This window comes from Triticum dicoccoides, chromosome 2A (genome assembly GCF_002162155.2).
Source record: "Triticum dicoccoides isolate Atlit2015 ecotype Zavitan chromosome 2A, WEW_v2.0, whole genome shotgun sequence".
In the NCBI taxonomy this organism is placed as follows: Eukaryota; Viridiplantae; Streptophyta; class Magnoliopsida; order Poales; family Poaceae; genus Triticum; species Triticum dicoccoides.
In genome coordinates this window covers 709,154,877-709,167,163 of record NC_041382.1, presented here as the reverse complement: position 1 = coordinate 709,167,163, position 12,287 = coordinate 709,154,877, and the positions used below count along the sequence as shown (strand labels likewise).

The 12,287-nt window shown below is 40.7% G+C and overlaps 1 protein-coding gene across 1 annotated transcript in view; it reads left to right on the top strand.

The window, feature by feature from the left end:
- LOC119356463 (protein FAR1-RELATED SEQUENCE 5-like) overlaps positions 1–3,215 on the top strand; it is a 5,733-nt gene extending 2,518 nt beyond the window's left edge. Inside the window, exons 3-7 of the mRNA XM_037623418.1 lie at positions 397–661; positions 751–1,441; positions 1,524–1,981; positions 2,088–2,378; positions 2,462–3,215. Coding sequence (XP_037479315.1) covers positions 397–661; positions 751–1,278 — 793 coding nt within the window. The 3' untranslated portion in view covers positions 1,279–1,441; positions 1,524–1,981; positions 2,088–2,378; positions 2,462–3,215. The remainder of the gene's footprint in view (positions 1–396; positions 662–750; positions 1,442–1,523; positions 1,982–2,087; positions 2,379–2,461) is intronic.
- Positions 3,216–12,287: the final 9,072 nt, after the last annotated feature.

The window sequence follows — 12,287 nt, the reverse complement described above, 5'->3', positions numbered from 1 at the left end:
CCTGCCCCGGGAAGGGAGCACGTGCGCACGGGGAAGGGAAGGCCCGCCGCCGCCGGAGCCACCCGGGCCAGCGCCGGGGGCGACCACCGGCGGCGGCGAGCGGACAAAGGGGGAACGGGAGGCCCGCGGAGGAGGGGCGCGAGCTCTGCCCCGGCCACCTCCCGGGGAGGCGGCGCGAGGTGGGTCTGGACGGGGGAGAGGGGAGGGAGGAAGGGGGCGAAGGTGGAGCGCGGGGCCGGCGGCCGGCGGCGGCGGGAGGGCCGGCGGCGGCGGGAGGTGGGGAGGGGGAAACCCTAGTCGCCTAGGCCTTCCACCCGCTAGCTAGTTCCCCGCTAGATTTTCTCTTTTTCACATAACTCAGTCTTTCCCTGAGAAGTTTACTTCCATTTCTGTCAGGATACGTCGTGGGAAAATACCAGATCAGCGGCAGCCTAAACAGGGAAGGGTCTGTGCGCTCGAAAAAGCAATGCGTGAATTTGTTCAAAGGAAGTCTGGACAAGTTGTCGCCCCTGAGATTGGAAGAGAGTTCGACTCACTTGCGGAGGCATTTGAATTTTATAATCTTTATTCTTGGGAGATTGGGTTTGGCATCAGATATGGTCAATCTAGGACAAATGCAAAGAAGAGCAGAACCGTTCAGGACATCGTTTGCGGCTGTGCGGTAAGTATAGACAGCATCAAGTGATTCTTTGGATGACATGCTTCTTAGCCACTAAAAATACTAATGTTGCACTACCGTTATAATTTCAGGGAAGTCCAAAGAAAGAAAACACAAAGTCAATAGCCTGCAACTGCCAAGCCTTGATCAGGCTACACCGCACAGCCGACAATGGATGGTATATACATGATTTTAGATCTGAACACAACCACCATTTGTCCTCATCGTGTGGCGAGAAACTACATTGGCCATCACACAGGAACATTGACACACACACAAAAGATATTGTCAAGCACTTGAGGAGCAACAACATTGGGATAACCAAGGTTTTTTGTGTCATCGCAAGCTTCTTTGGATCAATGGAGAGTGTACCATTTAACAAGAGAGCTCTCAAGTACATGTGCAAGAGGATGAACCAAGAAACTGCAGATGATGACATAAGGAAAACAGTTCAGCTCTTCTCTGAACTTAAGAAGAATGACCCAATGTTTGCTGACAGTGTTCTTGTCGACGGCGACAGCAAGATTCAGGCTCTTATGTGGACCAATGGAAGGAGTAGATACCAATACAAAATGTTTGGCGATGCAATCACATTCGACACAACATATCGTACAAACTAGTACGATATGCCATTCGGACTATTTGTTGGGGTCAACCATCATTTCCAGAGCATAATATTAGGAGGCGTTATGATGAGGAACGAGAAGCAAGAATCATTCGAGTGGGTATTCAAGGAATTTGTGTCATTAATGGGAGGTAAAGCACCGGTAACTATCCTAACAGGTAAATAATTGGAGCCTCCTAATGCATTTCAAAACATGTAATTTATCTTGTACCTTCATTATGACCATAAAATTCCTATCAGACCAATGTCGTGCCATGGAGTTGGCTATTGCTGAAGTATTGCCTGGAACGAAGCACCGGTGGTGCAAATGGCATGTGTTGCGTCGTGCAAAGGAATCCCTTGGCTCTGTATACACACAGAACAAAGATTTCAGGGATGAACTACACAAGATATTGGAATATATGCTCACTGTAGAAGAGTTCGAAGCAGCTTGGGCAAAGTTGATTCAAAAGTATGGTCTTCAGGAACACCCAATGTTGACACAGATATACGAGCTTCGACAGAAATGGGCAAAGCCATATTTTGCAGGTGTATTCTGCGCGAGGATGACAAGCATCCAACGGTCAGAGAGCGCTAACCACATGTTGAAGAATTTTGTACCTGCTGGTGCCTCAATGCACATGTTTGTTAGGAACTACCAGAAACTTCAGTTTGACCGTGATTCAGAAGAAAATTTTGCTGAGAAGAAAAGCCACTTGGTGTGTTTAATGGCCTTAACTGTACTAAATACTAAGTACTTAGCTTTCTTTTTCTAACTGTTGGGACAAACAATTCTGACTATAATTTTCATTGTTCTTAATATAGGTGAGCACAGTGCTCAAGACCGGTTTGCCTATGGAGAGGCATGCTGCGAAGGTTTACACACCTGCGCTGTTCAAACAGTTCCAAGAAGCATGCTTCAAATCTGCATCCTACTACGTCGAGAACACTCTGGTCATGAACGATACATATTGTGTCACACACCTTTTTGCAGAGCGGAGAGAGAGCTGGTGAAAAACATCTTACAATGTCAAAGTGCATCAACCTGAGAATATCTTCAAATGCGAGTGTGGAATGTATGAGCATATGGGTTTGCTCTGCTGCCATGCGATCCGGGTAAAATGTTTTCCTTAAAAGGTTATGTTAGAATTTGAAGACCATTACTGAATCTATTTAAAACGTGCTAACTAATGTTTCAGGTAATGGCACACTTGAAATTCACGAAGATACCAGAAGAGCACATCATGAGGAGGTGGACTAAAAACGCATGTGAAGATTTACCTGAGCACTTGAAAATATATAAGGGACGCAGCCCTATCCTGGAATCAACTACCTTCAGGCATACAACACTTTACACAACAGCTCTTGATATTGTAAGGATGGGTGACAGCAACCCTGAGGCCTTCGACCTTGCAATGGTAAGGCTGTCAGATGCAAGGGATGATCTCAAAGAAAAAGCAACTGAGAAAGATGGCAAAGGACTAGAGGATATACTAGGTAAAGAAAACATTGATATCAACGGGGTTGATGCAGGCGACATTAATCTCAAATCATCAATGAGGATAGAATCTCGCAAGAGAGATCGTGGGCGACCTACCAACGCAAGATCTAGGCCAGGCTATGAAGTGAGCAATCCAAGAACCAAGTTTTGTAAAACTTGCAGGGGAAAGGGACACAGCTCTGGGAAGTGCCCAACAAATGACGGATCAAACAAGAAGCAGAGGAAAGAACCAAAGTGCGGGAAGTGTGGCGTACTTGGACACATCAGGACACAATGCAACAGAACATTTGAATCGTGGTTTAGATGAGTAGCTTAACAAATCAAAGCACTTCGGACATAAACTCAATGTCCTGATGTGTATTGGAAATGTAATGATGATCCTTGAATTCCATATCTTTTTAAACAGACTGCTTGTCAGTGTGACAGCGTGTTATGTGACAGATGTTTCATTATTATGTTTGGAAATCTGATTAAGATCATGGAACAAACACAGATGAAACTAAATGACTGTGCAAAATACAAGTTCTTCTGTTCTGTTCTATGATCGGAAACAACATGAATTGCTGGGCATGTAGTACTTCCAGATGTGTTTGTTCTAAAAAGATGACATTCCATAAATCTCAGTACTTACTAGAAAGAATGGCGCACTTAATTTGGAGCACATATAGAGGTTAATGGACTCGTTATCCGTGAATTCTTCCGCACTTAGAGGTCGACCAGAAGTGAAAATATCATGTTCCATAATATTTAAAGGAACTTTTACAAATGCCTGTGGCGCATTTAAGGTCATGCGAAATCAATCTCCTGATAGAGGCACTTTATCCATCTACCTTCTGCGCTTTATATGTCAAATGTATAGAATTTTCTCGAGTACTTTGCTAATGCATGTGGTGCACTTAATTATATGACATGCAGTGCTTATTCACATTTCGCACTTTATATACGGCTTAGCAAATGAAATTTCCACTTAGGGTAGGAGAAGTTATTCATGGCCGCTACGCACTTCATATGTCATACATAGAGAACTTTTTCGAGCGTACACAGGATCTTGAGTACTACGCTAATGCATGTGGTGCACTTAATGAAATGACATGAAGTGCTTATTCACCTTTTTGTCATTTCGGATTGAAACATTGTTAATGAACGTTGTGCACTTGAGATGCCAACCCAAAAGAACTTTACTGCCCTTCATACCATTTTTTGTAGTACTGTTCACGAAGAGGGAGGCGCACCTAATGTATAATTCACTAAGAACTTCTCAACGTCGGTTGGGACGATAATAGAATTTTTAGGTTTCAAAAAGGACTTAAAAAAGAACCTCAACATTTATGTTTGAAACATCATTCACGGACGTTCCGCGCCTGAGTTGCCGAACATACAAAACTTTAACAACGTCCATATGAATCTTAGTACTTTACTAGCAGGAATGACGCACTTAAGTTAGACGACACGTAGTGCTTAATGTAAACTTATTAGTGCATGACTTCGCACTTAGAGGTCGACCAGGGAGGACTTACCAAAGAACCTCATCATTTATGTTGCACTCGAGTTGCAAAACAGAAATAACTTTAACAACATCCATATGAGTCTCAGTACTTTACTATAAAGAATGACACACTTAATTTGGAGCACACGTAGGGCTTAATAAGTTCTCTGTGCATTCTTCCGCACTTAGAGGTCGACCAGAACTGAAAATACCGTATTCCATAATATTCCAAGGAACTTTTACAATTGTGTGTTGCGCATTTGACGTCATGCAAAATCCATCGCCTGATAGAGAAACTTTATCCATCTAGCTTCCACACTTTATATGTCAAACCTATAGAACTATCCCGAGCGTACATAACTTCTTGCGTACTTTGCTAATGCATCTGGTGCACCATAATATTCTAAGGAACTTTTACAAATGCGTGTGGCGCATTTGAGGTCATGTGAACTCCATCGCCTGAGAGAGACACTTTATACATCTACCTTCCGCACTTTATATGTTAAAAATATAGAAATCTTCGCGAGCGTACGAAACTTCTTGAGTACTTCGAGGTCATGTGAACTCCATCGCCTGAAAGAGACACTTTATACATCTACCTTCCGCACTTTATATGCCAAACATATAGAAATTTTCACGAACATACGCGACTTCTTGAGTACTTCGCTAATGCATGTGGTGCACTTAATTATATGACACACATCGCTTATTCACTTTTCGCATTTTATAAAGGGCTTAGCAAATGAATTTTCCACTTAGGGTAGGAGAAGTTATTCATGCACGCTCTGCACTTCATATGTTATACACAGAGAACTTTTTCGAGCGTACACAAGTTCTTGACTACTCCGCCAAGGCATGTGGTGCACTTAATTATATGACACGAAGTGCTTATTCACCTCTTTGTTAATTCGGATTGAAACGTTGTCAATAAACGTTGTGCACTTTTGATGCCAACCGAAAAGAACTTTACTGCCATTCATACCATGTTTTAGTACTTTCCACGAAGAGGGAGGCACACTTAATGTATAGACCGCTAATAACTTATCAACTTTGGTTAGGACGACACTTGAACTTTTAGGTTTCAAAAAAAGACTTAGCAAAGAACCTCATCATTTATGTTTGAAACATAATTCACGCACGTTCGCACCCAAAATGAAAATACCGTAATACATAATATTACAAGGAACCTTCACTAATGCGTATGGCGCATTTGAGGTCATGTGAAATCCATGGCCTGAGAGATACACTTTATCCATCTGCCTTCCGCACTTTATATGTCAAACATATAGAACTTTCTCGAGCGTACACAACTTATTAAGTACTTCGCTGATGCATGTGGTGCACTTATTTGTATGACACGCACTGTTTACTCATGTTCCGTACTTTATAAAGGGCTTAGTGAATGAATTTTCCACTTATGGTAGGAGAAGTTATTCATGCACGTTGCCCACTTCATATGTCATACATAGAGAAGTTTTTCGAGCGTACACATTTTCTTGAGTACTACGCTAAGGCATGTGGTGCACTTAATTATATGACATAAAGTGTTGAATCAATTTTTTGTCATTCAGGATTGAAACATTGTCAATGAACGTTCTGCACTTGAGATGCCAATCAGAAAGAACTTTACTGCCCTTCCTACGATGGTTTTAATAACTTTCAAAGAGGGGAGGCGCACTTAATGTTTAAGTCACTAAGAACTTCTTAACTACGATTAGGACGACACTACAATCTTTAGGTTTCAAAAAAGACTTAGCAAAGAACATCATCATTTATGTTTGAAACATCATTCACGCACGTTCGACACCCGAGTTGCCAAACAGAAAGGAATTTAACAATGTCCATATGAATCTTAGTACTTTAATAGAAGGAATGTCGCACTTAAATTAGACAACATGTAGGGCTTAATGTAAAACCTATTCGTACATAATTTCGCACTTATACGTCGACCAGGAAGGACTATCCAAAGAACCTCACCATTTATGATTGAAACGTCATTCATATGAATCTCAGTACTTTACCAGAAAGAATGGCGCACTTAATTTGGAGCACATGTTGGGCTTAGTTAATTGAAAAGTTATATGTGCATTCTTCCGCACTTAGAGGTCGACCAGAAATGAAAACACCGTATTCCATAATATTCCAAGGAACTTTTACAACTGCGTGTGGCGCATTTGACGTCATGTGAACTCCATCACCTGAGAGAGACACTTTATACATCTACCTTCCGCACTTTATATGTCAAAAATATAGAAATTTTCGTGACCGTACGAAACTTCTTGAGTACTTCGAGGTCATGTGAACTCCATCGCCTGAAAGAGACACTTTATACATCTACCTTCCGCACTTTATATGTCAAACATATAGAAATTTTCATGAACGTACGCGACTTCTTGAGTACTTCGATAATGCATGTGGTGCACTTAATTATATGACACACATCGCTTATTCACACTCCGCACTTTATAAAGGGCTTAGGAAATGAATTTTCCACTTAGGGTAGGATAAGTTATTCATGCATGCTCTGCACTTCATATGTTATACACAGAGAACTTTTTCGAGCATACACATGTTCTTAACTACTCCGCCAAGGCTTGTGGTGCACTTAATTATATGACACGAAGTGCTTATTCACCTCTTTGTTAGATCGGATTGAAACATTGTCAATAAACGTTGTGCACTTTTGATGCCAACCGGAAAGAACTTTACCGCCATTCATACCATGTTTTAGTTTTTTCCACGAAGAGGGAGGCACACTTAATGTATAGACCGCTAATAACTTCTCAACTTTGGTTAGGACAACACTTGAACTTTTAGGTTTTAAAAAAAGACTTAGCAAAGGACATCATCATTTATGTTTGAAACATAATTCACGCACGTTCGCACCCGAGTTGCCGAACAGAAAGAACTTTAGCAACGTCCATACGAATCTTATGACTTTACTGGAAGGAATGGCGCACATAAGTTATACGACAAGTAGGGCTTAATGTAAAACTTATTCGTGCATATGTCGCACTTAGAGGTCGACCAGAAAGGAGGTATCAAAGGACCTCATCATCTATATTTGAAACGTCATTCACGCATGTTTCGCAATTGATTTGCTGAACAGAAAGAACTTTAACGACATGTATATGAATCTCGGTACTTTAGTAGAAGGAATGGCGCACTTAATGTGGAACACACGTAATGCTTAGTGGAAAAATTATCTGTGCATTCTTCCGCACTTAGAGTTCCACCATAAATGAAAATACCGTATTGCATAATATTACAAGGAACTTACACTTATGCGTGTGAAATCAATCGCCTGAGAGATACAATCGCCTGAGAGATACACTTTATCCATCTACCTCCCGCACTTTATATGTCAAACATATAGAACTATCTCGAGCGTACACAACTTATTGAGTACTTCGCTGATGCATGTGGTGCACTTAATTATATGACACGCACTGCTTATTCACGTTCAACACTTTATAAAGGGCTTAGCGAATGAATGTTCCACTTAGGGTAGGAGAAGTTATTCATGCATGATGCGCACTTCATATTTCATAGATGGAGAACTTTTTCGAGCATACACATTTTCTTGAGTACTTCGCTAAGGCATGCGGTGCACTTAATCATATGACATGAAGTGTTGAATCAATTTTTTGTCATTTTGGATTGAAACGTTGTCAATGAACGTTCTGCACTTGAGATGCCAACCGGAAAGAACTTTACCGCCCGCCCTACCTTTCTTAGTACTTTTCACGAAGAGGGAGGCGCACTTAATGTATAAGTCACTAAGAATTTCTCAACTATGGTTAGGACGACACTAGAATCTTTGGGCTTCAAAAAGGTCTTAGCAAAGAACCTCATCATTTATGTTTGAAACATCATTCACGCACGTTCTACACCCGAGTTGCCAAACAGAAAGGAATTTAACAATGTCCATATGAATCTTAGTATTTTAATAGAAGGAATGTCGCACTTAAATTAGACGACATGTGGGGCTTAATAAAAATCTTATTCATGCATAATTTCGCACTTATATGTCGACCAGGAAGGACTAACCAAAGAGCGTCGCCATTTATGTCTGAAACGTCATTTATATGAATCTCAATACTTTACCAGAAAGAATGGCGCACTTAACTTGGAGCACACGTAGGGCTTAATTAATAGAAAGTTATCTTTCAATTCTTCCGCACTTAGAGGTCGACCAGAAATGAAAACACCGTTTCCATAATATTCCACGGAACTTTTACAAATGCATGTGGCGCATTTGAGGTCATGTGAACTCCATCGCCTGATAGAGACACTTTATCCATCTACCTTCCGCACTTTATATGTCAAACATATAGAAATTTTTGCGAGCGCACAAAGCTTCTTGAGTACTTCGAGGTCATGTGAACTCTGTCGCCTGAGTGAGATACTTTATACATCTACCTTCTGCACTTTATATGCCAAACATATAGACCTTTTCACGAACGTACGCGACTTCTTGAGTACTTCGCTAATGCATGTGGTGCACTTAATTATATGACGCACAGTGCTTATTCATATTCCGCACTTTATAAAGGGCTTAGCAAATAAAATTTCCACTTAGGGTAGGAGAGGTTATTCATGCATGCTCTGCACTTCATATGTTATACATAGACAAATTTCTCAAGCGTACACAAGTTCATCAGTACTCCGCCAAGGCATGTGGTGCACTTAATAATATGACACGAAGTGCTTATTCACTTCTTTGTCAGTTCGGATTGAAACGTTCTCAATGGACGTTGCGCACATGTGATGCCAACCGGAAAAAACTTTACCGCCATTCATATCATTATGTAGTACTTTCTACGAAGAGGGAGGCGCACTTAATGTGTAAGCCACTAAGAACTTCTCAACTTCGGCTAGGACGACACTTGAATATTTATGTCTAAGAAAGGACTTAGCAAAAAACATCATCATTTATGTTTGAAACAAGATAACCTTGTAGAGGCTCGCTAGGGACACAGTATTTGTTTATGTATTCACACATCGTTTATGTATTCATGCACACACTTTATATGTCAAACATATAGACCATTTCACGAACGTACACAACTTCTTGAGTACTTCGCTAATGCATGTGGTGCACTTAATTATATGACGCATAGTGCTTGTTCACCTCTTTGTTAGTTCGGATTGAAACATTGTCAACAAACGTTGTGCACTTTTGATGCCAACCGGAAAGAACTTTACCGCCATTCATACCATTTTTAGTACTTTCCACGAAGAGGGAGGCACACTTAATGTATAGACCGCTAATAACTTCTCAACTTTGGTTAGGACAACACTTGAACTTTTAGGTTTCAAAAAAAGACTTAGCAAAGAACCTCATCATTTATGTTTGAAACATAATTCACGCACGTTCGCACCCGAGTTGCCGAACAGAAAGAACTTTAGCAACGTCCATACGAATCTTATGACTTTACTGGAAGGAATGGCGCACATAAGTTAGACGACAAGTAGGGCTTAATGTAAAACTTATTCGTGCATATGTCGCACTTAGAGGTCGACCAGAAAGGAGGTATCAAAGGACCTCATCATCTATGTTTGAAACGTCATTCACGCATGTTTCGCAATTGATTTGCTGAACAGAAAGAACTTTAACAACATCTATATGAATCTCGATACTTTACTAGAAGGAATGGCGCACTTAGTGTGGAGCACACGTAATGCTTAGTGGAAAAGTTATCCGTGCATTCTTCCGCACTTAGAGTTCCACCATAAATGAAAATATCGTATTGCATAATATTACAAGGAACTTACACTCATGCGTGTGAAATCAATCGCCTGAGAGATACAATCGCCTGAGAGATACACTTTATCCATCTGCCTCCCGCACTTTATATGTCAAACATATAGAACTATCTCGAGCGTACACAACTTATTGAGTACTTCGCTGATGCATGTGGTGCACTTAATTATATGACACGCACTGCTTATTCACGTTCAACACCTTATAAAGGGCTTAGCGAATGAATTTTCCACTTAGGGTAGGAGAAGTTATTCATGCATGCTGCGCACTTCATATGTCATACATGGAGAACTTTTTTGAGCATACACATTTTCTTGAGTACTCCGCTAAGGCATGCGGTGCACTTAATCACATGACATGAAGTGCTGAATCAATTTTTTGTCATTTTGGATTGAAACGTTGTCAATGAACGTTCTGCACTTGAGATGCCAACCGGAAAGAACTTTACCGCCCGACCTACCATTTTTAGTACTTTTCACGAAGAGGGAGGCGCACTTAATGTATAAGTCACTAAGAATTTCTCAACTACGGTTAGGACGACACTAGAATCTTTAGGTTTCAAAAAGGTCTTAGCAAAGAACCTCATCATTTATGTTTGAAACATCATTCACGCACGTTCCACACCCGAGTTGCCAAACAGAAAAGAATTTAACATTGTCCATATGAATCTTAGTGTTTTAATAGAAGGAATGTCGCACTTAAGTTAGACGACATGTGGGGCTTAATGAAAATCTTATTCATGCATAATTTCACACTTATAGGTCGACCAGGAAGGACTAACCAAAGAGCGTCGCCATTTATGTCTGAAACGTCATTTATATGAATCTCAATACTTTACCAGAAAGAATGGCGCACTTAACTTGGAGCACACGTAGGGCTTAATTAATAGAAAGTTATCTTTGAATTCTTCCGCACTTAGAGGTCGACCAAAAATGAAAACACCGTTTTCTATAATATTCCACGGAACTTTTACAAATGCGTGTGGGCGCATTTGAGGTCATGTGAACTCCATCGCCTGATAGAGACACTTTATCCATCTACCTTCCGCACTTTATATGTCAAACATATAGAAATTTTCGCGAGCGTACAAAGCTTCTTGAGTATTTCGAGGTCATGTGAGCTCCGTCGCCTGAGAGAAATACTTTATACATCTACCTTCCGCACTTTATATGTCAAACATATAGACCTTTTCACGAACGTACGCGACTTCTTGAGTACTTTGCTAATGCATGTGGTGCACTTAATTATATGACGCACAGTATTTATTCATATTCCGCACTTTATAAAGGGTTTAGCAAATGAAATTTCCACTTAGGGTAGGAGAGGTTATTCATGCATGCTCTGCACTTCATATGTTATACATAGACAGATTTCTCGAGCTTACACAAGTTCATTAGTACTCCGTCAAGGCATGTGGTGCACTTAATAATATGACACGAAGTGCTTATTCACCTCTTTGTCACTTCGGATTGAAACGTTCTCAATGAACGTTGCGCACTTGTGATGCCAACCGTAAAGAACTGTACCGCCATTCATACCATTATGTAGTACTTTCTACGAAGAGGGAGGCGCACTTAATTGAAGGAAATATGCCCTAGAGGCAATAATAAAGTTATTATTTATTTTCTTATATCATGATAAATGTTTATTATTCATGCTAGAATTGTATTAACAGGAAACATAATACATGTGTGAATATATAGACAAACAGAGTGTCACTAGTATGCCTCTACTTGACTAGCTCGTTAATTAAAGATGGTTATGTTTCCTAACCATGAACAAAGAGTTGTTATTTGATTAACGAGGTCACATCATTAGTTGAATGATCTGATTGACATGACCCATTCCATTAGCTTAGCACCCGATCGTTTAGTATGTTGCTATTGCTTTCTTCATGACTTATACATGTTCCTATGACTATGAGATTATGCAACTCCCGTTTACCGGAGGAACACTTTGTGTGCTACCAAATGTCACAACGTAACTGGGTGATTATAAAGGAGCTCTACAGGTGTCTCCAAAGGTAGATGTTGGGTTGGCGTATTTCGAGATTAGGATTTGTCACTCCGATTGTCGGAGAGGTATCTCTGGGCCCTCTCGGTAATGCACATCACATAAGCCTTGCAAGCATTGCAGCCAATGAGTTAGTTGCGAGATGATGTATTACGGAACGAGTAAAGAGACTTGCCGGTAACGAGATTGAACTAGGTATTGGATACCGACAATCGAATCTCGGGCAAGTAACATACCGGTGACAAAGGGAACAACGTA